Source organism: Chlorocebus sabaeus, chromosome 23 (assembly GCF_047675955.1).
Source record: "Chlorocebus sabaeus isolate Y175 chromosome 23, mChlSab1.0.hap1, whole genome shotgun sequence".
Taxonomy (NCBI): Eukaryota; Metazoa; Chordata; class Mammalia; order Primates; family Cercopithecidae; genus Chlorocebus; species Chlorocebus sabaeus.
The window spans coordinates 53,830,556-53,856,494 of NC_132926.1; the positions used below are offsets into that span (position 1 = coordinate 53,830,556).

General features: G+C 33.8%; 1 protein-coding gene across 2 annotated transcripts in view; it reads right to left on the reverse strand.

Moving 5' to 3' along the window:
* Window positions 1-845: 845 nt before the first annotated feature.
* SLC12A2 (solute carrier family 12 member 2) overlaps window positions 846-25,939 on the reverse strand; it is a 104,240-nt gene continuing 79,146 nt past the window's right edge. The window contains exons 18-27 of one of the 2 annotated variants that reach the window (XM_008014304.3): window positions 22,588-22,694; window positions 18,275-18,354; window positions 15,390-15,515; window positions 12,937-12,984; window positions 11,379-11,501; window positions 9,445-9,556; window positions 7,498-7,584; window positions 5,952-6,087; window positions 5,609-5,676; window positions 846-3,993 (exon numbers count right to left, since the gene is read on the reverse strand). In XM_008014304.3, the coding sequence (XP_008012495.3) occupies window positions 3,858-3,993; window positions 5,609-5,676; window positions 5,952-6,087; window positions 7,498-7,584; window positions 9,445-9,556; window positions 11,379-11,501; window positions 12,937-12,984; window positions 15,390-15,515; window positions 18,275-18,354; window positions 22,588-22,694 (1,023 nt within the window). In that variant the 3' untranslated portion in view covers window positions 846-3,857. The remainder of the gene's footprint in view (window positions 3,994-5,608; window positions 5,677-5,951; window positions 6,088-7,497; window positions 7,585-9,444; window positions 9,557-11,378; window positions 11,502-12,936; window positions 12,985-15,389; window positions 15,516-18,274; window positions 18,355-22,587; window positions 22,695-25,939) is intronic. The other variant, XM_008014305.3, reaches the window with a different exon arrangement.

Genomic DNA, 25,939 nt, shown 5'->3' on the forward strand with positions numbered 1-25,939 from the left:
ACATACGTAGTTGCCTTTAAATTATCTTTTAGCTTTCCAAATAAGTGAACAGTGGCCTGAATAGTGGCTTGAGAATAAGGAAGACGACAAACAAAAAAATGGATATTTACATTTTGTTTTGAACCTATGAAGGCAGCCTGTAGCCAACCTATATTTCTAACTATAATTTGCCTTACCTAAACACACACTTACTCGGCGGACAGGGGTGAGTAATTTGGAAACGACCAATCTATCCCAGCCATCTGTCTTATGGATCAGCCAGCAGCGAATGCATAATGAAGAAATTCCCGGGGATGAAAGACCTGGGCTCTAGATCAACAACCTTCCTTGATTTACCACAGGACCTTGGAAAACTCCCTAAACTGCTCCAAGCTGCTTTCTCAAGAGTAGAAGAAAGAAACAGCTGTCCTGCATATATACCACAACTACAGTCATGTTCAAATGAGAAAATGAAAATGCTTTCTAAAACTCTAAATGAGCTTAGATAAAAATCTTTGAAAGGAAAGAATCAGATGATATTCAGGGACTATGAATTGCTTTTAATCTTCTAGTTTCCTCACTGACAAATGAGAGATTTGGCCCAAAGATAAAGCAGAATTAGAAAAGCCAGGTCACTTAAAAAAAACCCATAATGAGCTGCAGCTCAGATGGTTCAGTCATACTGTAAGTATCAACAGTGATTACTGCAAAGGTTTAGGAATAGTGAACGACTTTTCCAGGGCATGAATATTAAGGTAAAAGCTATTTAAAAAATTTAGAAATGAATGAAGCAATAGTTATCTAAATGAGACAAAACCACAAAGCTGGCAAAAACTTATAGATAAAATATAAGAATGGACATTAAATAGGTTGAATGAATCCACTTCCTTTATTGCAGTAACCTCTGTACAAAGCAGCAACTGCAATACTCAAGGTTAAAACATTAGAAAAGCATTTGTGACAGTTATAGTACAGTATTATCAAAATATTACATTTTCAAACTTAGCAGATAATCATCCACCAGAGCTCAAATCTTTAAATTATTTCCATAGTCTTAAAAAATATGTAATGTCAGAATGCATATAAAAAGAATGTAAAAGGAAACCTAAAATACAAATGGAATAATGTAACAAATAAATAGTTGATTTCAGTAACTGTTAATAATCAGCTTAACACCACCATTCTCTTTAAACTCACTGAATTCTTATAGGAATAATGAACTGTCAAATGCCATGGCATAATTATTTATTTCCAAGCTATCACCAATGATTAGAACTAAAAAAAATTTTGCACAAAAATCAAAATTCAGCATAAATAAAGCTATTTTTAGCTTCAACACTAGCTAGCATCTCTAAGAATTGCTGAAATAAGTACTATAACAACCTTGCAAATTTTCGACCTGATGTCTAGTGTTAAGTGAAAGTAATGCATTTTTTTTAAGTGAAAAGCTTCTTACATTATTTCACAGACAGTATTACCCACCCCACATTATGAATATTTAGATACATTTTATGTACTTTATACACACATGTATGACGCATGACATTTGGTTCCTGTAGTACAGATCACAATGTTGTTTTCCTGAATGGGAAAAACTTAAAAAAAAAAGTAAGTGTACCTGTGCACATTTCAAGATAGCAGCACTCAGTCCATGCCCTATTATCCATTTTTAAAGTTCACACGTTATTGTTTACTGAATAATATAATAGTTCTACTGTCTTTACCCCCAAACAAACATTGCAAAACCTGCAATGGAACAATGCTGTGAGTTAAAATGTAGAATTTTTTTTTAAGAAAATCAGTTACTTCATTTTCTTAATATTCTGAATTCAAGTTATCAGATCTCTATACCTAGCTCATACTCATGCAGCAAAAATGCTGCACACCACTGAAAATAACGTTATAGATGTCTATCGAGATTCATGAAAACCAGCCGGGCTCAGTGGCTCACGCCTGTAATCTCAGCACTCTGGGAGGCCGAGGCGGGCAGATCATAAGGTCAAGAGATAGAGACCATCCTAGTCAATATAGTGAAACCCCGTCTCTACTCAAAATACAAAAATTAGCTGGGCATGGTGGCATGCACCTGTAGTCCCAGCTACTAGGGAGGCTAAGGCAGGAGAATTGCTTGAACTGGGGAGGCGGAGGTTGCAGTGAGCTCAGATCACGTTACTGCATTCCAGCATGGCAACAGAGCGAGACTCCGTCTCAAAAAAAAAAAAAAAAAAGATTCATGAAAACCTGCATAAATTTTCCACCACAGAAACTTTTATCAATTGACCCACTTAACAGTACTTTAGGCGAAGTATTCTCCATTTTTGAACTGGAAAATTGTGTGAAATTACAGCATGCCCTTCAAATGATCACCTTTGTTCTCTATGAAACCTGTATCTGTTAATCTGATTTTGAACTTGTTTACTTAAACAAAAGTTTGCCTAATGAATCTTGATCACTTTAAAATGCAAAATACCAGCAACATAAATTTCATTATATATACACATATGCATCTGTGTATGTATATACAAATATACACACACACATACAAATATGTAGACATCCCTTGAAATGTTTTCAGGAAATCCTTCCTTGAATTATAAATGAAAAAATTCACATTAATAATTTTATATAAAGCTTTTAGTAACAGTACATATGCACTGTCAAAATTGTACTAGTAGACTATGATGTCAAAACAGACATTTCAAAAGCACAAACTGGCAGTTTTTCTTAACATAAAAGTTTTAAAGTATTAAGAATGGATTAAATTTTAATGTTCAGAATAATCTGTTCAAACCTGAGTGTATTAAGACTAAGTGTACTTGACAATTGAATGAATTAAGCCTAAAAACATTTCTCTAAGAAACCAGTGGTCCATTTAACCATTTGATGAAACATTATTTTAATGACTTATAAAGGATAGTACAGTATACTGAAATTCCACTTAAATATTGAAATATTCTATTAAAGGACATTGCTTTGTCTAAATTTCCTCCATAAAATCTGTTAGCATTTCTTAAAAGTCCCTCAGATTTGAGGGAAATTCTAAATTAGGACAGTTTTCTCTCCAAATAAATATAAATGATCTTGAGTATTTTTGTTTAAAGAATGACGTTTTTAAGCATGGTATATAGAAGTATGGGATGAATCTTTAATCTTCCCTAAGGTTTCAAGAAATAATAATATAGTAATAACAGCCAATCAGAGGGGTTAAAAAGGCATTTGGGGGGCTTTTTTTCCTAGCTCCGTATTAACATATACTCATATAAACCATACCATGGGGTCACTTTTTGGTTACCATTTCCCCTTCCCCATTTTTCATTAACCTGCCCTAATTCTCACCTTTAATATCTAACAGATACCTTTATAAAATTAACAAAATACGTACAGTACTCAACACTAAATGGTCAATGGAAGAAGACAAGCAGTGTTCATTTTGTTTTAAAGTGGAAGAGACTAGAAATAAAAACAACAGTTGAAGGCAAAGTTTGACATTCTATAAATTTATAAAAGAGGATATATGGATGAAATTTGGTTAATTTCAGAAGGCACCTCAAGGCTAAAGGCTTTTTGTACTTCTTTCATCAATCAAAAAGTTAACACGCTTTTATTGCTATTCAAGTAGCAAAGGAAAACTACTCTCACAAACTTCAGTTCAACAGAGAAGAATCACCATTCATTAAGACTGAGATATGGAATTGACTAAAACCGAAGTCTCCATACACATATCAATGGAGCAACTTTCCTGTGTGCTTTCAAATTAATGAAATCGTGAAAGAAAAGTCACTATTCGCCATTGTGATGTTAATGTGTCATTGAAGATTTCAGTTACTACACTAGGCACTGAAGTACCATTCTGGAGGGCTGTCCACTGTATAGAACATTTATGAGTAGAAGGTAAGGACACTCTGATGATTCCCACGAACTAGGAGGACTGGTGGTAGGTCCTTAGATAGAGCTTCTAACCATGCCATGTAGAGAGCACTAGACACAGCACCTTTTCGTGCAACTGGGAGACTCCTGGTATCAAAAAGAGAAAAAAAACCTGAGCAATGCATTTACAGAATAAAATGTAGCAAAAATTATAAAGTAGATTACAGTAAGTTACTATAAATTACTATCATTACAGAATATTTCTGAGTGCAGGAGAATTCTGCATATAGAATAACAACCACAGTTGTGTTGCTTAGCGATGGAGACTCATTTCTTAGAACTTATTGTCAGGCAATTTTGCCCTCATGAAAACATCATAGGAGTACTTACACAAACCAAGATGGTATAGCCTACTACACATCTAGGCTATATGACACAGCCTGTTGCTCCTAGGCTACACCCTGTACAGTATGTTACTGTAGTGGATACCATAAGCAACTGTAACACCATGGTAAGCATTTGCATAGCTAAATATAGAAAAGATACAGTAAAAATATGGTTTTTTTTGTTTTTGTTTTTAAGAGAGATGGGTCTTAATACATTGTCCAGGCTGGACTCAAAACTTCAGGTCTCAAGCAATCCTCCCACCTCAGTCTCCCAAGTAGCTGAGACTACAGGTGCACACCATCGTGCCCAGCTTAACATATGGTATTATAATCTTATGGTACCACCATCGTACATGTGTACATAAAAGACTATAATCTTTCAACAAAGATTTTTAAGAATTTGTTCATAAGAACAGTAAATATTTCTATAAACCACAGTATCTCTGATATATAACACTAAATCCTAGATTTTCCCTTCTTTAATAAGAATAGAATTCTTTTAGGTGAAAGGTATGTTTACTATCAAAATTTAGAAAACGTAAGCTATATATGGATAAATGCAATTTTTATCTTCTTATCTCAGTTTTAATTTCTATTTATGGATGGTGGTAGCAGTGACCAGCTGCTCTGCAAGTTTTTCTCTAAATTTCTGTGTTTTAGTGTCTTTTCCATTACAGGTATTTATCATCAGCAAAATTTGAAACTTTCTGATTTATTAAATGCTTGTTGTTAAACTAACAATCTTTTGATAGTTTTTTTCATGATTTGGCGTTTTTTGTGGGGGAGAGGCCTGAGCTTTCCTATCTAAGGACACGTATTCCAGAACTGAGAAAATGTGGGTTCAAAGAATATGCAGCTAACCTAGTTCAGTAGAGGAAGAGCCAAAGCAGGCATTTACATCTGTATTTAACTCAAGGACAGTGTGTCGGTATGTAAAATTTGTGTGTGGAAAACATAAGAATGGGAATCCAGACAGGAATCACTATTCAAGTTTAATCTGCCAAATAACATTTTTTGGGTTATTTTCAAGAGGAAGCTGTCTGGGGTCCAAATTTTAACGTAGGACCCTCCTATCCACACATACTTAATGGCTATGCTGTAGTGTTTACAAAGATAAGGAATTTTGAAAAGGTGAGAAGAAGTGTAAACAAAAGGTTCCAATTACGATAAAAAAATTACTTGGGATTCATATAAGCTTAAGGTTAAAGTCTTTCTCCATATGCTTAAAGTATAGTATATTTTTACAAGTTTGTTTTTTCCTCCTTATAACAACTAAGTCAGTATGGGTGTTATATAGATATGTAGCTGGAACAGAAATTAATTCAAAGCATATTATCAGAAATTAGCAAGAAAATCTTTATAAAGATATTACTTACATGACAATAATATTAGCTGTGCTTGAATGTTCCTTTAATAATTCATTTAATCTGATCTGCCGGTAGGTCTGAAATGAAACAGGACAAAGTCATTCCTAGACCATTTGGAAATAAGAATTTAGCATGGTTCATAAAACTATAAGGAGACAAAAAGAAATGAAAATGAATTTTAGTGTAATAAAAATGTTTTTTTTTTTTTTTTAAATGCTTTCCGCTAACCTCAAATCTATTTTAGAGTTCATTTATACAACTGACCCCTCCTATATCAAATTTGAAGTTCTTGGTTTTCATGTCTTTTATTATATAAAAGATCAATGAAAATAAAGCAGAAGAGAAAGAATACCTTGGTCTTATAAAGTTCAAGCTCATTATCTGTTATTCGCCATGGTTCATCTTCTTTCATTTTATCTGCAATATCTTGCTCTTTATCATCTTCATGAAGTCTGTATGGCTCAATCATTTCCTCAAAAGCTACAATACTTTAAAAAACAAAGAATTCTCACAACTAATCTTATTTTAAGTTACATAACAGAAAGATCTTAAATATTAAACTATAACTTGCAAAGTTAGTGCCTCTCATTTATTATGCTCCTCTCCATACCCCAACCATAATAATCACTTTGGCAATTTATTTCAAAAACAGCAATTTCTAGTCTCTCAAACTGATGAGAAAATTAGAACCCATATGGACAATACAGATTGTGCATCCCTAATCTGAAATCCAAACTGCTTTAAAATCTAAAACTTTCTAAGCACCAATATGATGTCTAATGGAAATGCTCAGTGAAACATTTTGAATTTCTGATTTTTGGACTAGGGATTCTAAACCAGCATGTATAATGAAAATGTTTCAAAATTAAAAAAAAAAAATCTGAAATCTGAAACACTTTTGGTTGATCCCAAGCATTTGGGATAAGGAATCTCCAACCTGTAATAAAACTGCATTTTTAACTGCTAAAGCTGATCTCCCTGTATCTATCCCTCCTCCCCCTATGGCCATTTTCTCTCAACCTAAATATATTTTACCATAGTAGCCAAAATGATCCCTTTGAGCAATAAGTCAAATTGTGTTACTACTCTGCTCTAAAACACCCAAAGGCTTTCCCAGTTATCAATGAATAAAAGTAGTGTAAAAAAATGTACTAGAACATTTTGAAGGGGAAAAGGGCAGACACTAAAAATTTAAGGAAATGAAAAATTAATTTCTACATCCATATACTTACCAATAAAATAACATGAATGGCATTCTAATCCTCTATGAACATGAAAAACGTATTTTTCAGTATCAAATCTAGTATGAAGCACCCAGTACACAGTTTTACAATAAAAGCAATCTCACTTACAAATTTTACCTTACTATTTCCTATCTAAAAGGAATTCTTTATATCAGCTTTGTACTGATTCAACATTAATCTAAGAATTAAAATTATATCAGGTAAAATAAATACAAATATCATTATAACAACCTGTATATACCATTTTAAGGTGGAATATTCCAAGGTCTTTCCTAGAAGAACTCTGAATGCAACTATCGTAGGCAAATATTTAGATTTTCCTATTTTAGCAATAAAACAAAACAGTGGAAAGTAATAGGTATGTAGAGCAGGGACTGAGTGGTTAAAATGACTGCAGGCTGGGGCAATGGAAATGAACCACCTTTCAGAAATCACATGTAAAGCTGTAATTTAAATCCTCTCTGAATACTGAAAACTCTTTAGACTTTCTTTAATATCTGATATATGCATACCAACTATCAATGCTAGATTTTTAAAATATTGACTTCACATGTAACTAACAGCAGGAATATAAATCTCTGGGTTTTAATTAAGTTGCATCTGTGTCTGAGTAGGCCATCTATAAAAGGATCAGAAATTTGTAGAGTAACTTACTTTTCTTTCTTTGGTTTGGTATTGATATCTCCTAGGACCATAATGTCAGAAAAGTCTATTCGGAACTTGCTAAGCAAAGTAGCCATCCTACAACAAAAATAAATAGAATTAAGATACAAGTATTTTCATTCTATATTGGGCTGAATCCATATATCTGAAAAGCATGATTTATAGAAAAAGTCAGTCTATCATGTGCTAAACAATGTACATTTGAATTAATTCACACCATTCATTCGCAAAGCAGACTTAAATTCACTGAGTACTTTACTTTCTGAGTAATCAATCATTGAGTATTTTACTTTCTCTGAATCTCTCCTTAGTACTGAGTAATGGACAAAGAAAGACATTAATAATTAAATTTAAATGGCAGCTAATGTTTCTTAAGTTTAGTCAAACTATATTGATAAGTACATAAATTTCAATAAAAACTAGTAGACAAATATTTATTTTTGGATTATTCTTCCATCCAAGAAGAATGCTTATCTCAGGGCGCAAATATGACCTGTGGGCCATACTGAAGATATAGTTGATGGCAGATTAAGTTCATAGCATTTTGGGGGAGGAGGGAACTGGAACAGGACATAGAAAAGGAGCATCAACAAGCCTGATTTTTCAGTAAATACCTTTCTGAAGGCATAGCTGGCAATGAAACATTGTTGGCAACAATAGAACAGTTGAAGTGCACATATATACAAAAAAAAATGCAATTTTATTTGTAATGAAAATGTTTTTAAATTGAGATATGAGAAAAAAGATTTGCTACAGGTTTGATTGTTAAATTTATTATTAGTATTTCTTGCATAATTCACTATTTGAAATGAATAAACACCTAGTTGAATTCCAGGACCTATCAATTAAGTGCCTCCTATAAAACATGCTAAACATAACAGGGCCCACAAAACTTAAATAAGAAAATAAATATAATACCTGCCAGAATGTGATGAGTGGTAGGTATAAAGTACATTGTGATTCCGGAAGGAAACATAACAACTAGATCTGGGGGTAAGGCTTGGGGGAAATAGGAAAGGCACTATGAAGAACTGAGCTGGGTTTTAAAGAGTGCAGTATTTAAAGAGATAAAAGGAGAGGCAAGTGAAGTGCTATTTACAGTAGAGAGATGAGAGTAGGCAAAGGAGTAAAAGCCTGAAGTCACATGCATGCTTAGAGCATATGGAAAAGTGTACTGAAGTATAAGGCATACTGGGGGCAATAGAATAGAAAGGGAATGAGAGGACAGACTGTCAAGGGCCTTGACTGCTACATTATAACAATTAGATTTTCTATGGCAGGTAGCAGGAAAGTCGTTAAAGTATTTTGGGTAGAGGAATTATATGGTCAAAACTCTGCTTTCTGAAAAATAAAACTGGGTTTCAATGCTTCTAAGTACCCATGTCTTTGATCCATAATGTGTACAATATACACATTAATTAGGTTGAAGATTATGCACATTATGTAGTCTGTACAATATACATGTTACAGGTCAAAGACAAAACGAGTACTTACAGAGCAGGAGAGAAATACTGAAACAAGAACTGTAATTGTGACAGTATATTCAGAAAGAATCGGATGAATGACAATGGCATCCTGCATTTTGTTGTCTAGAGTCTACAACAAAATGTATCCCATATACAAATAGGTAATGTTTGTGCACTTTCTCCCCTGATTAAAAGAAAAAGGTTGCTTAGCACTTTAAAGTTACAAGTATTTAAGGACGACCTTCTAAAATGCTAATATGTTAAAAAAATTACATCTAAGTAAAATTAAGTATCTACTAGTTAAACATGAAGACTAAAGAGAACAAGGTTATATTTAAAATTTTTAACTTCAGTAAAGAACAAAGCAAGATAATAGACATTTTCTGGATTGTCTAATTTTTATCCTATCAAATTTATACTGTAGCAATGAAGTGCTACTAGATGCATGCCCTTCAATGTGAAATAAACTTACGCTCTCCGGTCATGGTCTATTCGGTTTATTTTCCCACCAATGAATACTCTGATCTTACAGTCTTTCCATTTTTTCTTGGTAGTCAGAAGGTAAGGTATCAATAAGGTCAAACCTGAATTATAAAAATATAATGAATCATTTACTAAATGCTAATTTCTTAATCAGGAACATCAATTTAGCCTCAAAAAACATGTCTACTACACCACCATATAAAACAAAAATATTCTTTCTGTCCTTCCTTGATAATTCAGTCAAAAAGCCATTAGCAGACCTGAGAAAGAAGGGACTCCTAATGGAGTCTGATCCCATTCAAGGAAGGTAGCCAAATGGGAGAGTGTATTTATTGACCTTAGCAGGAGCCATGTTTAACAATGAAATTAGAAATACGAAAAGGTAGAAGCTGGACTGAAATTGGTTTTTGATCTCCATTTATATCTCCACACACACATATACAAGGAGTTCCTGGCTCTGTCCATCGAGGCGGCCTGGGAGCAGTGACACTCTAGTAGACACAAGCATATCCAATGCCCTGATCTTTGTTTCTAAACACTGTTATTCAGTAAAAGGAACCAGCATTCCTTGGATAAATGGTTACTTTCACGGCTATGAAGGGAAAGTGTAAAACAATAAAACTGAGCCTGGAACATCTTCTTGTGTTGGAAAATAACTCAAAAGAATGACTGGGACATGATAAATGCAAAGAAATCAGCCTAAGGAGGACTGTGCTGGCGAAATATGGGACAACTGGAATATCAAAACAAACGAAAGTAACAAATTATATTCTGGCATAGTTTGGATATCAGCCCCTACTGAAATCTCATAGTGAACTGTAATTAATCCCCAGTGCTGGAGGTGGAGCTTAGTGAGAGGTGTTTGGATCATGGGGGTTGGTCCCTCAAGGTTTGGTGCTTGTCTTTGTGATGGTTCTCATGAGATCGGGTCATTTAAAAGTGTGTGGCATCTCTGTCTCCTATGTCTCTCTCACTCTTGCTTTCATCATGTGTTGTGCCTGTTCCTGCTTTGCCTTCTGCTGTAAGTAAAAGCTCCCTGAGGCTTCTCTAGAAGCTGAGTGATGTCAGGACCATGCTTGTGTGGCCTGCAGAATCGTCAGCAAATTAAACTTCTTTTCTTTACAAACTACCCAGTCTCAGGTATTTCTTCAAAGCAACACAAGAACAGTCTAATATATATCCCACTGAATATCAATAAAATAGGAATCAATGAGTCCACACTGACAGAAATAAAGAGAAAGCTCTTCCTTACAATAAAATGCCAACTAATAAACGAGGAAGAAACGATGGAATAGGAAAATCATCATTTGGCAAATACAACAATAACAACAATAAACATTAATGGATGCTAAAGATAGTGGCGAAGGCTCAAGAATAGTGTATTTACATAGTCTCAGAGTAATTCCTCTGTGCCATCGCCAATACCTGTAATTATAAATGGGGGGGGGGGGGGGGAGGATAACTTTTCAGGGAATAAACGTGGTAAAAATCATATATTACTCAATGGTTAATTTCATCAGTGATGGGACAAATCAACATCCTGTGCCACCTGATGAGATGTAGACAGAAGAGCACAGCATCACTTCTGTAATATTTCTGCCAAAGATAGACAACCTAAAAACTAATTAAAATAAAACATTAAAATAGCGCTTCAAATTGGGTGACAGTCAACAAAACGGTTCATAATATTAAAAGTTAAGGTCATGAAGCTCAAGGAAATACTACTGAACAACCTCCGCATTAGGGATACTGAAAAGACTAGACTGCTAAATGCTGTGCCTGATTCTGAAATGAATCCTTTTGCTTTTGGGAATGCTGGCAAAATTTGAATAGGGTCCACGGGTAAAGAGTGCCTGCCATTTCTTACTATTTTCACAATTTTACTAAATTTAAAATCATTTTTAAAAAAATTAACAACCTTACCTCCATCATCAAAAAGCCACCAGACATCAATAGTATTCTTTCCTTGTTTTTTCTGAAACTGTGTACTAGCTTCAAGAAGCTTTTGGTCAGCTACATTTAAAGGCACAATAGGGCCTTTGGATTCTAAAGGATTAAGCAAAAAATAAAATGTAAGCAAAGTAAATATTAAAGTCCCTTTTGCTGAATTCCTATCGTTTCCTAATTTTTTTATATTCAGATGTTTATACTACAGACAATTCAGACAATTGTATATGGCATCTACCATAAGCTTTCAGTTGTTTATAATAAAAGTTTATAAATGGCTAGAGAGAAATAACTCTTTACAATAGCTAAACCAATCCAAATTATCTGCCTAATTACTAATATTTTCAAGCATTCTGAATGAATGTAAGAGAATCATAAATAACAGTCAAAAAATTATACTGAGCTGCTAGATTTTGTGTTTTGAAAAGCTGTTTTAGTCAAACTGGACAAACCAAGTTTATAACTGTTCTGTGAAACTATTTCTTTGGTAATCTGGTATCTCAATAATTTAAAGCTCACAACTTTTTAAAAGACAAAGTTGTTATCTGTAATAAAAATGAAAGACGGGAGTTGAAGACATACTAACACATTCTTACAATGATCACAGTGAAACCTTAGTCTAAAGAAAGACTTCTAATTTTTACCTATGTTTTGTCCCCAACAGGTGGAACCCAATTCTAAAGCCATATAACCACCACATCTTTCTCTGAACCACAGAAAGATGGTGGGAGCTCCTTGGAAGGGCACCCATCTGCTGCAGGCCTGAGAGCAGTACACCAAGGAGTTCCCATTTATATTCCCAGGAGTTAAAACAAAACAAAACGAAACAAAAAACAGCACTGATTCCGTGAGCAAGCAAATGACTACCATGAAACTCCTACACCAAAATTTTAAAAGCAGAAATCCATATGAGGACATCTGATTACTTCTGCAGAATGTCACTTTTCATGCTGCTGTGATATATGCAAACATGACAAATGATTTTGCACGATGAAATAATATGGCTACCAAACCACACTGCTCCATAACTCTCACCTCTATCTCCTTCTCATAAAATTCATGTATGTTGACATGACTGTGTATCTCCCAAACGCAGCACGACTGTGAGAAATATTGTAATTTTTGAAATGAAGAATACATTAGTATCAAAATTGAGGACTTGGCTGGGTACAACTGATGGTAAAGAATGCAAGTGACACTGCAAATAAAACCTGTTTCAGTGTCCCTACTTATCATCTAAACCATGCAGTTTAAATTAAAAAAAAAAATTAATACCAGCTGTCTGGGTCTGAATATTTCAGAAATGCTACGATGACTGAAAAGAATTTGTCTGTGATATAACTCCATTTCCTGGGAAGGCTTACCTCTTTAGACTAATAATACTTTTTCTAATCTGCATTCACAGAACTGTAACATTACCTCACCATGAAAATAAAAACCAAGGTTAAAAAAAAAAAGAAGGGAATAAGGCTGGAGAGTTAAAGAGTTTACAGTATGAAAAAGGGATTAAAATAAAATGATGAAAAATGCCTGCCTTTTTTCAACAGTGGTTGAGTTGCAGTCTTGCCATCCTCTTCCTCAACTAGATTATGTTTAAAAAACACAAAAATATGTTAATTGCCTTTATATTAATAAAATAATAAAAATGCAACTAGAGCACATTTATAAACAAAATATAGTAGGAAGCAACAGTCCACTGAAAAATTAGACTGAAGATTAATATTTTCTGCACTGAGTGCTGAAGCTTCTAAAAAGCACACATATTTGAGACCCCTCCCCTACAGGATGACTAACACCTCTCATTTCTGTAAAATTATTTTTTAAATTTCAGCGTATTTTTACAATTTTTACACTTTCATACTTGAGAAGATGTTGAACTGTGGCTTATAAAGGACATTAAACATTGATATTGCAGATAATACATAAATTTTAAACATGCCACTGCATCACTGTGCAAATAACTGAAGAGCAATTTTAGAAACATTTAATGGATATTTGTTGTTTGTAAAAAATTAATTACCACTTGAAATATTAAGAAATTTGATCAGAGAAAGAAGTATTTTTGCTTTATATAAAACACCAGGTTATACAGGAGTGATTTTTCTCAAATATATAAATGTATATGTGTATGTATATATGTGTGCATATATTTATCCATTTATATTTAAAAATATCTACAAATATTTTTCTGGCATTAAAAATTTTCCTAATCTCATTCTGTTCCCTTAATATCAGCTTGTATTAAAATATTTGTTTACGGCATATAAAACTCTGGACTTGGACAGGAGAGCATACTGCAATGGGCTCTGGAGTTAGGCTGCAAGATTGCAATCTTCCCTCTACTCATTTTACTAGCTGAGTGAGCTTTCGTTACTGAACTTGCTTTTCTCATTTGTAGAAAGAGGTGTTAGTACCTACCTCTTAAGCTTGTTATACTAATGCAAGTATTAATGCACTGAGCTCTGGGCCTGGCAGAAAGTATTTAAAGGGTGTTCTTTATGACTCTTTGCATGATGTATGCTTCAATAACCAAGACAAACACAGCTAAATACTGTAGATTTATAATAACTACACAGTAATGTCTCCAATTCTGAAGACTTTTTAAAATGTATAAACTTTTCTATAATATCTATGCTGCTGACTTTGAGAATAACTGACAGAAAATAAATACAAAGCAAACGCTAATTTCTTAAACTTGTAATGGAAAAAGAATCAACTATATTTAATTTTATAGCATTCAATATTGTTCTTATAAAGCAGATATTTAGTGGCATTTGTCTTTGATAATAAAAATTATAAATATAACTATGGATATGCTGCATTTGTTTAAAAGAGCTCAGAAATGTCAAGGAAATCTTGACATTTAACAATTATAAAGTAAGTTAAAGGCATTATTTTTACAATAAAAATGTAAGTAGAAATGTACTGACCCACTTTCCTGTTCTATAAAAATAATGATTTCATAAGATTGTAACATATATTAATTAGCTAATATATGGGTAACATCCACTATAATGTGGGTGCATGGAGTAGATGCTTGATATGTATTACTTCTTACCCTCCCATTAAATTTCACCTATTAATTCCCAACAGATTCTGTAGAAAAAGAATGTTTGAAGCAAAAGAAAAAAACAAAAAAGAGGAAATGAAAGAATGTATACTGCAAACTAAAATAAATGCTGGAATATAAGAACAGTTATCAGAATCAGTTTATAGAATTTTGAGGAAAAACAAAACAAATTATAATCAAGCCAGCAAAGAACCGAAAAGGAAAATGGGTGTGAACTAAACTTTACTAATACTCTAAGCCAACAAGGTAAATAAGAAGGAAAGAAATAAAAAGCAACATTACTGCTTCTAAACAATACAGAAGAGATAAATTGCACAAAGACATGATTGGTCCAAGGTTATAATTTCAGAAAAAGAATGGGAAATACTTTGCAGGAATCAAAAGTATGTTATAGTCTGATGATTTACAGCGCAGATTTTTTTCTTGTTGCATGTCAGCTAGGAATAGGACAGATGGAGATACTAGACCGAACAGAGGTAGGAGAGTGAGGGTGGGAGAGTAAGATTTGGAAGTCATCCTTCTTTTCTTCTCAAACATGACACACAGATTTGTGGATGAAATTATGTGAAAGTTTCATGAGTTTGTTACTTTAAAATTACCATGTTCTTTCCAAATTTAGATTTAACCTATGCTTCAAATTAAAATGTTTTATTTAAAGCAACTATAAATAGAAACACAGAGGCCATATTAGTAAATATCTGGCATGGTTTCTGTCTGATGATCTACTCTAGTACCTTACACAGCTAGTCATTTTGTTGCCATTTTTGAAAGCCATAAATTCTACCTGACCAGCAAGAAATGACTAGTACAAGTTTGAGAACAGGTTATATTTATAAGACATATTATATAATTAAAAATATTTCTCCCAAATTAAAACATTACTGTTAATAAAGACTTATTGTTTGAATGAAAATTACCTTTGTGTGTAACCGGTTTTTCACTGAGTGGTTTGGAAGTATCTAAATCGGATTTTTTACTATACTCCACACTTACTACCACATCCTTGGTGCCAGGTGATTTCTCTTGTGATGACAGTAATTCTTCTGTAGACACAAAATTATTTAAAATAGTATCTAAGTCATATTTTAACTGTTAAATAAGGCATTATGGTTTAGTAATAAAACTATTATGAAAAAATAAGTTTGTTATAAATGCCTTCTTATTTAAACAACTGTGATAATCTGTTTGAAATGACTATTCATTTAAATACGTAAACCACAACTAGGTTACAGGTTGAATATTCTGATCTGAAAATCTGAAACTTTTTACATACCTAACATGCTCAAAGAAAATGCTCAATGGAGTATTTCAGATTTTGGATTTCTGAACCAGAGATGCTCAACTGGTAAGTACCATGTAATGCAAATACTCGAAAATCAACCTCCTCCCTCCAAATTCTGAAACCCTTCAGGTTCCAAGCATTTTGGATATAGATACATAAACTGTATTTGAATTACGAGCTAGAGAATTAGTAATGAGTACAATTCATAGAACAGTAGAATCTGGTAGACAGTAATACATAGTATGTGAATCAATTCTGCTCTCAAAATCAGTTACATAAAAAATGTAAAATGTAACAACTGTCCATAGATATGTAAGATGACAGACAATACTGAAAAATTATAACCACTACTATAAAACCAAGACCACTGAATACAGTCTTCCTAAGTTCATGGTGAAAGTACCATTTCTTCCTTTTAAAGTAGTTTTTCTTCGTTTTCTCTTTTTGTCAGAGTTAGTAAAGATTTAACTTCCACCATACAAATATGTATCACAAAGACAAATATAAAACTGATAGTATGTCCATAATCCTCATCACTTATTTGTGTAAATGAAGAGAAACAAAAGAAACTATATGCCAGCACTATGCTAAGAGCTTGCAGGCCTTAATCTCCTTTTTAATCTTAACAACCAACCTGTAAGGTAAATACATTTTAACAGATAAGGAAACTGAGGCTTGGAAGTCACCAAATTTGCCTAGGCTACAAAACATCTAACAGAAAAGGCTGAGATTTTTAAAGCAGATTTGCCTGACTCCAATGCCTATGCCCTTAATTCTTATGCCCAGTCAAATTCCTGTTTTAAAACTTAACGATGAATAATAAGGTATTCAAAAACATTTCACAATGATTATAAATACATGAAAATACTTTTTAAAAGTTTCAATCACATTCAAACTTCAGTAAATGATAGAACTATATAATTTATTCATCAAACTGTGATATGTGAAAAGGAACACTACTATTTATGTTGAGTTAACAGGTATAAGGCGCTCTAAACTTCAATTCTGGTAGAGCAAGAAATAATTGAGTAATTTGCCAAACCTACTCCAGATTGCTGAAAATGCATATTTGGTTACATGGATAAAGACCTCAAAGTGTTTCTTTCAAAACTTCAGACTGCCCTTAAAGGGCTAAAGAGAGGGAAGATTAAAACAATTTAAATACAGAAGCAGATACTTCTTAAGTATTTAGGCTTAGGGGTAATATGTTATATATGTAAATTTTCTTAAGCTTATAATTTCTTAAACTACCAGAAAATCTTCAGAGAATATAAAAATCTTCATTTTTTTTTTTTTTTTTCCCTGCTTTGTTTTGTTTTGAGACAGAGTCTTGCTCTTGTCGCCCAGGCTGGAGTGCAATGGAGCAATCTTGGCTCACTGTAGCCTCTGCCTCCTGGGTTCAAGCAATTCTCCTGCCTCTGCTTCCCGAACATCTGGAATTACAAGCATGCCTGGCTAATTTTTGAATTTTTAGTAGAGATGTGGCTTCACCATGCTGGTCAGGCTGGTCTCAAACTTCTGATCTCTGTTCATCCACTCACCTCGGCCTCCCAACATGCTGGGATTACAGGCATGGGCCATGGTGCCTGGCCATAGTTTTTATAAAGTTGGCAAAAGCAGTAATTATACCCTACTTAGGCTTTAATCTTCACTTCCAAAAATGCTTTAAAAGTTACACACTATATTATTTACATACTATTCCTGACATGTCAAAATTATACAGTAATGATGGGAGACAAGAAAAGTACATAGAAAGGGGGAACACATAGGGAGATGTCTGTAGTGACAGAACAGTTCTGTATCTTTATTGCAATGGTGATTACACAAATGAACACATAGTAAGTGGCACACAACTACACAATCACACACAAGAGTTGTAAAACTGCCGAAATATGAAAAAGGTCTGTGGATTGTTCCAATGTCAATTTCCTGGCTTGGATACAGTACCTTAGGATAAGGCAAGATATTACCATTGGGGGAAACTGGATGAAGGGTACAGAGGACCTCTCTACTATTTTTTTGCAACTTCTTGTGAATCTATAAATATTTTTAAATTAAAAAATGTTTTTTAAAAAAACATTCATTAGGTCTGCTGAAGATAGAAAACATTATGACAAAGTTTAGGCTTCTACTATCAATATGACTGTACAAAGCATAGTTTTATAAATATGAAAATGTCTAATGATTTAGTGGTCATTTAAAAATTTTTCCTCAGGCTATTTTACTTATGTCTTTAAAAAACCTGGCCAACAGACAAACCTAACTAATGTCTGCTTCTCTTAAGCTTATCCTTTGGATTGAATTTTATTCTCTCCAGTAATAATCACTAACCATCATCCAGGTTGGTACAAAGAGAAAACACAAACTTTAGTGGAGTCAAACAGATGTGATCTTAAAATGCCATATAAGAAGTCCATGACACATAATTATTAAAAGTAATGAAGAGTTCGTGAGAATATAATTTTCTAACAAAGTAGTTTATTTTTTTTAAATAAAAAACTTATTTCAAGCAAAATTTACCTTGTCCTTGAAGATGAGATATATCCAGACCTTCTTTTAGGCGAATAACCACTACTCCATATTGTATGTCAAAGGCATCACTAAAAACAAACAAACAAACAAAAACAACAAAAAAAACACAAAAATTTGTGTTATCCTCTATAAAATAAAGATAATAGTAGATGATCTCTAAAATTACTTTCAGCTTTAAATGTCTGATTTTAAAAACATGTTTTGAAAATCACTAAATCACTTGTTGAGATATGTATGTTAGTTTCAAATCCCACAACATTCTCTTCTGGAATACCCTTGAAAACTACTTTTCAGATCTTTGCAGTACTGACATTATACCTACAGCAGTGGTTTAAAGCAGCAGCAGTATTTTTATCCTTCTGTGTTAAATTATAGAAAAACTACTTTCAGAATCCCGCTATATTTATATTTGGGCTTATACCATTAAAACCAAGAGAAATACATGAAGACACACACACAAAAACCTACATGCTACTGCGAATGATAGCAGGTTCCAGGATATGAAGAAATTCTTTTTGAAAAGACTGAGGGAATTTTAACATAATTTTTAAATTTTTACAAAACTGATTTGAACAGTGGTTCAAAGATTTCACATATATCTGCAAATACATATTTACCTCTCCCCCCCCTTTTTTTTTTTTTTGTGAGACAGAGTCTTGCTCAGTCACCCAGGCTGGAGTGCAGTGGCGTGATCTCGGCTCACTACAACCTCTGCCTCCTGTGTTCAAGCAATTGTCCTGCCTCAGCCTCCCTAGTAGGTGGGAGTACAGATGCGTACCACCACGCCCGGCTAACTTTTGTATTTTTAGTAGAAATGGGGTTTCACCACATTGGCCAGACTCCTGACCTCGTGATCCACCTGCCTCATCCTCCCAAAGTGCTGGGATTACAGGCGTGATCCCTTTCATTTTTAAAAACACAATTGAGAGCATTCTATACACACAGAAAATACATTAAAATTTCAAACACAGCTTTAAAACCAGACTTAAACCCTGGAATCTCAGTTATGAGCATACATCTTCATTTTAATCCATGTTTTTCTCAAATCTACTGAATTAATTTTAAATTTCGAAGCGTCATGTTGTTCTCTGATAGTGGTAACAGGTTTAACTTTCATCTTTAATATTTTTCATTGCACAAGTAGTAAGTATTCACCGTAGACATATTAAAAACGATATATTAAGATATAGCTATACGAAATTAAAAAGGCTAAAATCCAATAAAATGGTCAAATTATTACTCTTACTGACAAATGGAAGAATGTGTTCAGGATATAATATATGGTTATAAAAGGTCTTTTGTTTTTAAATCATGGAGAGACAATCTGGCCACATTCCTAAGATGAGCTAACTAAAGTTAAGAAAGTCACTGGAGAAAGAAATTTAACAGGCAATATTAAATAGACGGATATATGATAGATGATATAGACAGGTAGATGCATAGATAGATGGATATGGTTTTTGAGAGAAGCAAAACAGAGTTTAAGGAATTAATTTAAGGAATTAATCTTTCTCAGCTGTATCTTGAAAGATCTCATTAATACTAGAGGAAAAAATAACTACAGACATTTGAAAAATTGGTTAATCGATTAAATCAAAATCAATTTCTTTAAAGCTAGGGAATATAGCTCCCCAAGTTTACTGTGGATTAAAACGAATAAATGTTTTTGTTATAAGCTATAAAAATTGATTTGCAGCTTCAGATCTTATATACTACTAATAAAAACAACATATAAAGCATACCTAAATTGCACAAGGTATTTAAAAATCACAGCTAAAACTTCAGTGGAAGTGCAACAAGATAAAGAATGAGCAGTGTCACTGCTTTGAAACTGCTATTAATTTACATGGTTCTAAAATCAGAAAGTGGTATTTCACCTATCCTTTAACTGCTGCCTGACGTACAGGAGTCATGTTCAGAGTAATACTCAACTTTCAGAACACTCACTCACTTTAATCCCTAGAAGGTCAGAGTCAGAAAGACCCCTTCCAGTGCTCCATTATGAGCAACTACACCTAATAACGTGACAGGCGTATGAAATAATTTGTAAAAAATGTCACTTTTTCTATTTTTTAGGATAATTACTTCATCTCACTGCTCGTAGGTCTTGAGAGAGAAAAAGGATAGCCCATGGCTCATGGGTTTCATGGCTCATGGACCACATTAATCTTTCTGTCCCTAATCCCTATATATACAGAATACAGAATTAGAAAGCCACAACGAGGTTTTGCTTACAAAAAAGTTAATAAAACCAGAGCTCAACAGTAGTGACAACATGCAACAAATCAGCAGAGTTTTAATTTTACAAAAAGCATTTAACAATTAGTTGGTAAATCTTGTTTATCATATATATTACTAATCCATATAAAGAGATCCTTTAAAAAGTAGAGTATGAGATCCAGCTGCTTCCTCAAAGACTTTTCAAATGTCACTAATAAAACCATCACATGTGAGACAGGCAAATATATGCGGTTATAGCCAAAGATACAACAGGAGTTCCAGCAAGGAAGTGACTCCAGTGAGAAAAAAGGGTGATCAGATCAAAATTCATAGAGAAAATAGGACTTAAACTTTAATCTTTTTTTTTTTTTTTTTTTTTTTTTTGAGACGGAGTCTGGCTCTGTTGCCCAGGCTGGAGTGCAGTGGCCGGATCTCAGCTCACTGCAAGCTCCGCCTCCCAGGTTCATGCCATTCTCCTGCCTCAGCCTCCCGAGTAGCTGGGACTACAGGCGCCCGCCACCTCGCCTGGCTAGTTTTTTGTACTTTTTAGTAGAGACGGGGTTTCACCGTGTTAGCCAGGATGGTCTCGATCTCCTGACCTCGTGATCCACCCGTCTCGGCCTCCCAAAGTGCTGGGATTACAGGCTTGAGCCACCGCGCCCAGCCCCTTAAACTTTAATCTTAAAGCTACTTTGTAAATAAAAGTGTTTTGTTTGTTTTAAAGGACAATTATAAGAAGTGGACAGTTCTATTTCATCAGTGCTTAGGATGAGGAAAAAAACTCCTCAAATCAAGTATGGCATAGTGGAGAGAGAATGTTTACCTTTAGTATAAACAAGATAAACAGGTTAGGCAAATCTTAGAATAGTAGGAAAACAAGTACTTTTCAAGATTAAGAAGAAAATCTGGCAAAAACAAAAAAAAAAATAAGGTTTCATTCTTTTTATTAAACAACTCGGTTTCAAAAAGCATGTAGTAGATTACATTCAACAGACACATCCACAAAAATCCACAAACAGAATACAACCAGAAAGACAAAGTAGCAAAAGAATAAAAAAGAACACACTAGACCAGGGGTCCCCAATCCCCAGGTCATGGACCAGTGGTGGGTGGGGCCTGTTAGGAACTGGGCAGGCTACACAGCAGAAGGTGAGCCATGGGCAGGTGAGCATTACCACCAGAGGTACACGCCCTGTCAGATCAGCAGCGGCACCAGATTCTCAAAGGAGTGCAAACCCTATTATGAACTGCACATGTGAGGAAACTAAGCTGTGTGCTCCTTAGGAAAATTTAATGCGTGATGATCCTCAATTGTCTCCCATTACCCCCAGATGGGACTACCTAGTTGCAGAAAAACAAGCTCAGGACTCCCACTGAGTCTACATTATGGTGAATAGGTAATAATAAAGTCCACAATAAATGTAAGGCGCTTGAATCATTCTGAAACCACAGCCCCCACCACTACCCATGTCTGTGGAAAAATCGTTTTCCATGAAACTGGTTCCTGGTGCCAGAAAGGATGGGGACTGCTGCACTAGACAACCCAAAAAACGGAAGTTACAGTGAACTCAAACTTCACTCTTCAAGATGGTAGAAAAACAAAACATGTAAGTACATTTAAATAAAAGAAATGTAAATAACTTAATGAATGAACCAAATGATTAACTGCAAAATTTGTTTGGAAGGGGAAGAAGCCTAAACAGACATAAAACACCCTTCCTCAGCACATTATAATGACATAGTTTAGGAGGTGATGGGTCTAACATTCGGGAACTCTGCTCAGCAACAGCTGTAGGGATAGGAAAAAGTTTACAAACTTAAATGAGAAGCCAGAGTGTATACATGTATACATATACATACATAGGTATATGTGTGTATATATATGCATGTATGTAAAGAGACATACAAAGATCAATAAAAAATTGTTAATAGATTATCAATTTAAAACCCAGATGATTTGTGTGATTCTTTTCGTTCTTATATTTCCATTAGAAGAGACGTGAGAAACATGTTCCAAAAATTAGCTTTCAAAATTAACATTTTCTAAATGAACTACATTATTGAATTAAAAAGATACTTACTGAAATAAGTTTATATACATATCCACATCCCTCATATCTGCTTGCAACCAATCTTTCTTAAATCCAAGGACAAGTGTGTTTGGCTTCATACGACCAAGACCAGCAGCCTAAAATATAGGGTCAATATAACTTTACAGATACATTATTTTCAACAAAATATTTTCTGAAGTGATAAAACTGTCCTCCAAATTGACAGCTTCTATAGACACTCTTAGCAAAAATTCTTCAGCATTGCATATATGCATATTTACTTATAAATTACATATACTACTACACTGATATTACTTATAAATAAACATACACAAAAATATAATTTAAAAATACTTGAAAAGTTCTAAATGTACATTTTTTTACTTTTATGATCTACCAAAATTTTCATATTTTTACTAAGAGAAATAGAATATAAGTTTAAAAATTATAATACAGTGGTATTCTCATTTATATATTTTGATAACAGCCATTAAAAACTACAAACAAAAGTCCAAATGAATGCAGTTCTGAATCACATCAATACTAAAATCTGAATTTGTTCTACCAATCATGCAAAAGTTTTTGCTGACATTTGGCTCATTTCCTTCCTCAGTTGTTCCACCAATTTTTCTTGCAACCTCATCAGGATTTGCAACTCAGTATGTTTAACAATAGGGAATCGGTTTCAGGGTCTCCCTTCAGCCCTTCCTGGATACCAGAATCTGCAAATGCTCAAGTCCCTTATATAAAATGGCATAGTATTTGCATGTAACCTACACATATCTCCGCTTATTCTTTAAATCATCTCAAGATTACTCATAATAGCTAATACAATATAGTTATATTGTATTTTAAAATTTGCATTATTTTTATTGTTGTATTATTATTTTTTCAAATAATTTTAAGCCATGGTTGGTTGAATCTGTATATGTAAACCCGCAGACACAGAGGGCCAAAGTATCCCCCAAAATCCACTCAATCTAAGATTTCTAAACACATCAGAAAATTCTGTTTCCAAGATTGTGTGCACACACGTTTTAGTATTTCATTGTAGAAAAAGAGGAATAAAAAAATTGTCATTTAACTATTTTTAAATGTACAATTCAATAGTATTAATTATATTCACAATGTTATACAATCAACACTACTATCTATTTCTAAACATTTTTCATCACCCCAAACAGAAATTCTATAACCATTAAGTAATAATTACCCATCCCCTTCTCCCTCCAACCCTTGGTAATATCTACTTCTGTCTCTACGAATCTGCCTATTCTAGAAACTGTATGAGTGAAATGACAGTATGCGTCCTTGGCATAATGTCTTCAAGGTTAATCCATGTTGTAGAACTTCGTTCCTTTTTATGGCTGAATAATATTTCATTTTACATACACACAACACACATACACACACACACACACACCCCACATTTGTTTATCCATTCATCTGTTGGGAGACACTTTTATCTTTTGGCTAACGGCAATGAATATTTTTTATCTGTCCCTTTTGTTGCTCATGCTTTTGGTGTCATATCTAAGAATTCACTAACAAATCCAATGCCATGAAGTCTTATTGCTATGTTTTCTTCTAAGAGTTTTATGGGTTTTGCTCTCATGATTCATGTCACTGATTAAATTTATATACATAGTGTGAGGTCACATAGGATTATTTGTGACGTATCATTTTTTTAAAAAAATAATTCAAATATTGATCAAGTGTTGACCTGCTACTTGGGATAATTAGGACAGAAGAAATATCCCTGACTCTGTAAAGCTTACATCTGTTTTCAAAGTGTTCCATCCATGTACAGACTTCTTTCAAGAAGTAAATTTTCCCCCCATTCAATACTGAAAGCACCTTTGACTTGAAGAGGCAGATACAAATATTCATTTTAGTTTTTTAAAACTATCTTAACCACACAGCATATTTTTAATTGGGGGTGGGGAAGGAATTGGGGAATAAAAGAAAACCAAGAATATCTTTAGGTTGACAGCTTTTTAAAGAACTAAGCCATAAGATAACCAGTACCTTCTTAATGGTACAAAATACTGTCAGGTCACTCACAGAAATTTGTTACAATCCTGTAATAATTAAAAGGTTTTATTTTTATAAAGTTAACAGTAACATCTTGCTGTACTCTGTGTACTTATATTTTCAATTTTGTTATTGCAATAACTTTCCCTTCAATGACTGAAACTTCATATATATCACTCTCATCCCTAAATCCTTTGCAAATTCCAATCAAAGTAGCTATTCAGTCTGAGGTAATGTTTTCAGTATCCAAATAACAATATGTTTATCAATGGAGTAATTTACTACCGAAAATATGTCTTCTCCAGAACACACTTCTTTACTATGTGATAGGAAAGGAGTTCTTCATGGATTACATAATTGAACCTTATTTAGCAAAATGCAGTCATTTGAAGCTTATTACACTAGTTTCAAACATTCCCACTGTGTTATTTCTTCAAATCTTTAGCAATGTTTTCTGTGCATCTTAAGTCAAAATTTGCTGACAAAAAAAAAATGTATTTAGTTTTGCTATTTAAATATGAAGGTTTAAAACTGTGTTGATAATCAGGTGGCTATTGCCTTACAAAAAATTTAAAGGGACAAGGAAATTACAAACATACAAAACAAGAAAATTAGCAGTGCTGATGTCCTTTCCTTAAAGAGGTCTTTAAGCAAGCTATTCAGTGATACGATTGTCTCTTCTTTAACACAGTGAAGTCTTAGGCTGGGCATGGATGCTCCCGTCTATAATCCAAGCACTGTGAGAGGCTGAGGCAGGAGGATTGCTCAAGCTCAGAGTTCAAGACCAGGCTGAGCAACATGGTGAAACCTTATCTCTACAAAAACCAGTCAGGCATGGTAGTGCATGCCTATGGTTCCAGCTACTCAGGAGGCTGAGGTGGAAGGATCACTTGAGCCCAGGAGGTGGAGGCTGCAGTCAGCTACAGCTACTGCACTCCAGCCTGGGAGACAGAGTGAGACTCTGTCTCAAAAAAAAAAAATTTTGTTGTGGAAGCTGGATACTTACACGCAGTTTAATGATAAATAGATGCTTAAGATTATAATTAGTAACTAGAAAGATGAGGGGACAGAGAAAAATTGAGGGTAAGTCCAGTAAAACAAATAACATCTAAAAACAGCAGCTCTACAACTATACTAAAAGTCACTGTACAAACAAATTAATGTAAAAAATTCTTTTGACAAAGGTAATAAACAACTAAAAGACATTTGACACTTTGTGTAACAGGTTTCCCAACGGTAGAAAGGAAAGAGAAATACTCTCAGCGGCAACTTACACTGAAAATTTCAGTTACTAGTTCTACAGAGGCAATCGGCACCTATTTGTAATAATATTTCATACAGTTCCTCA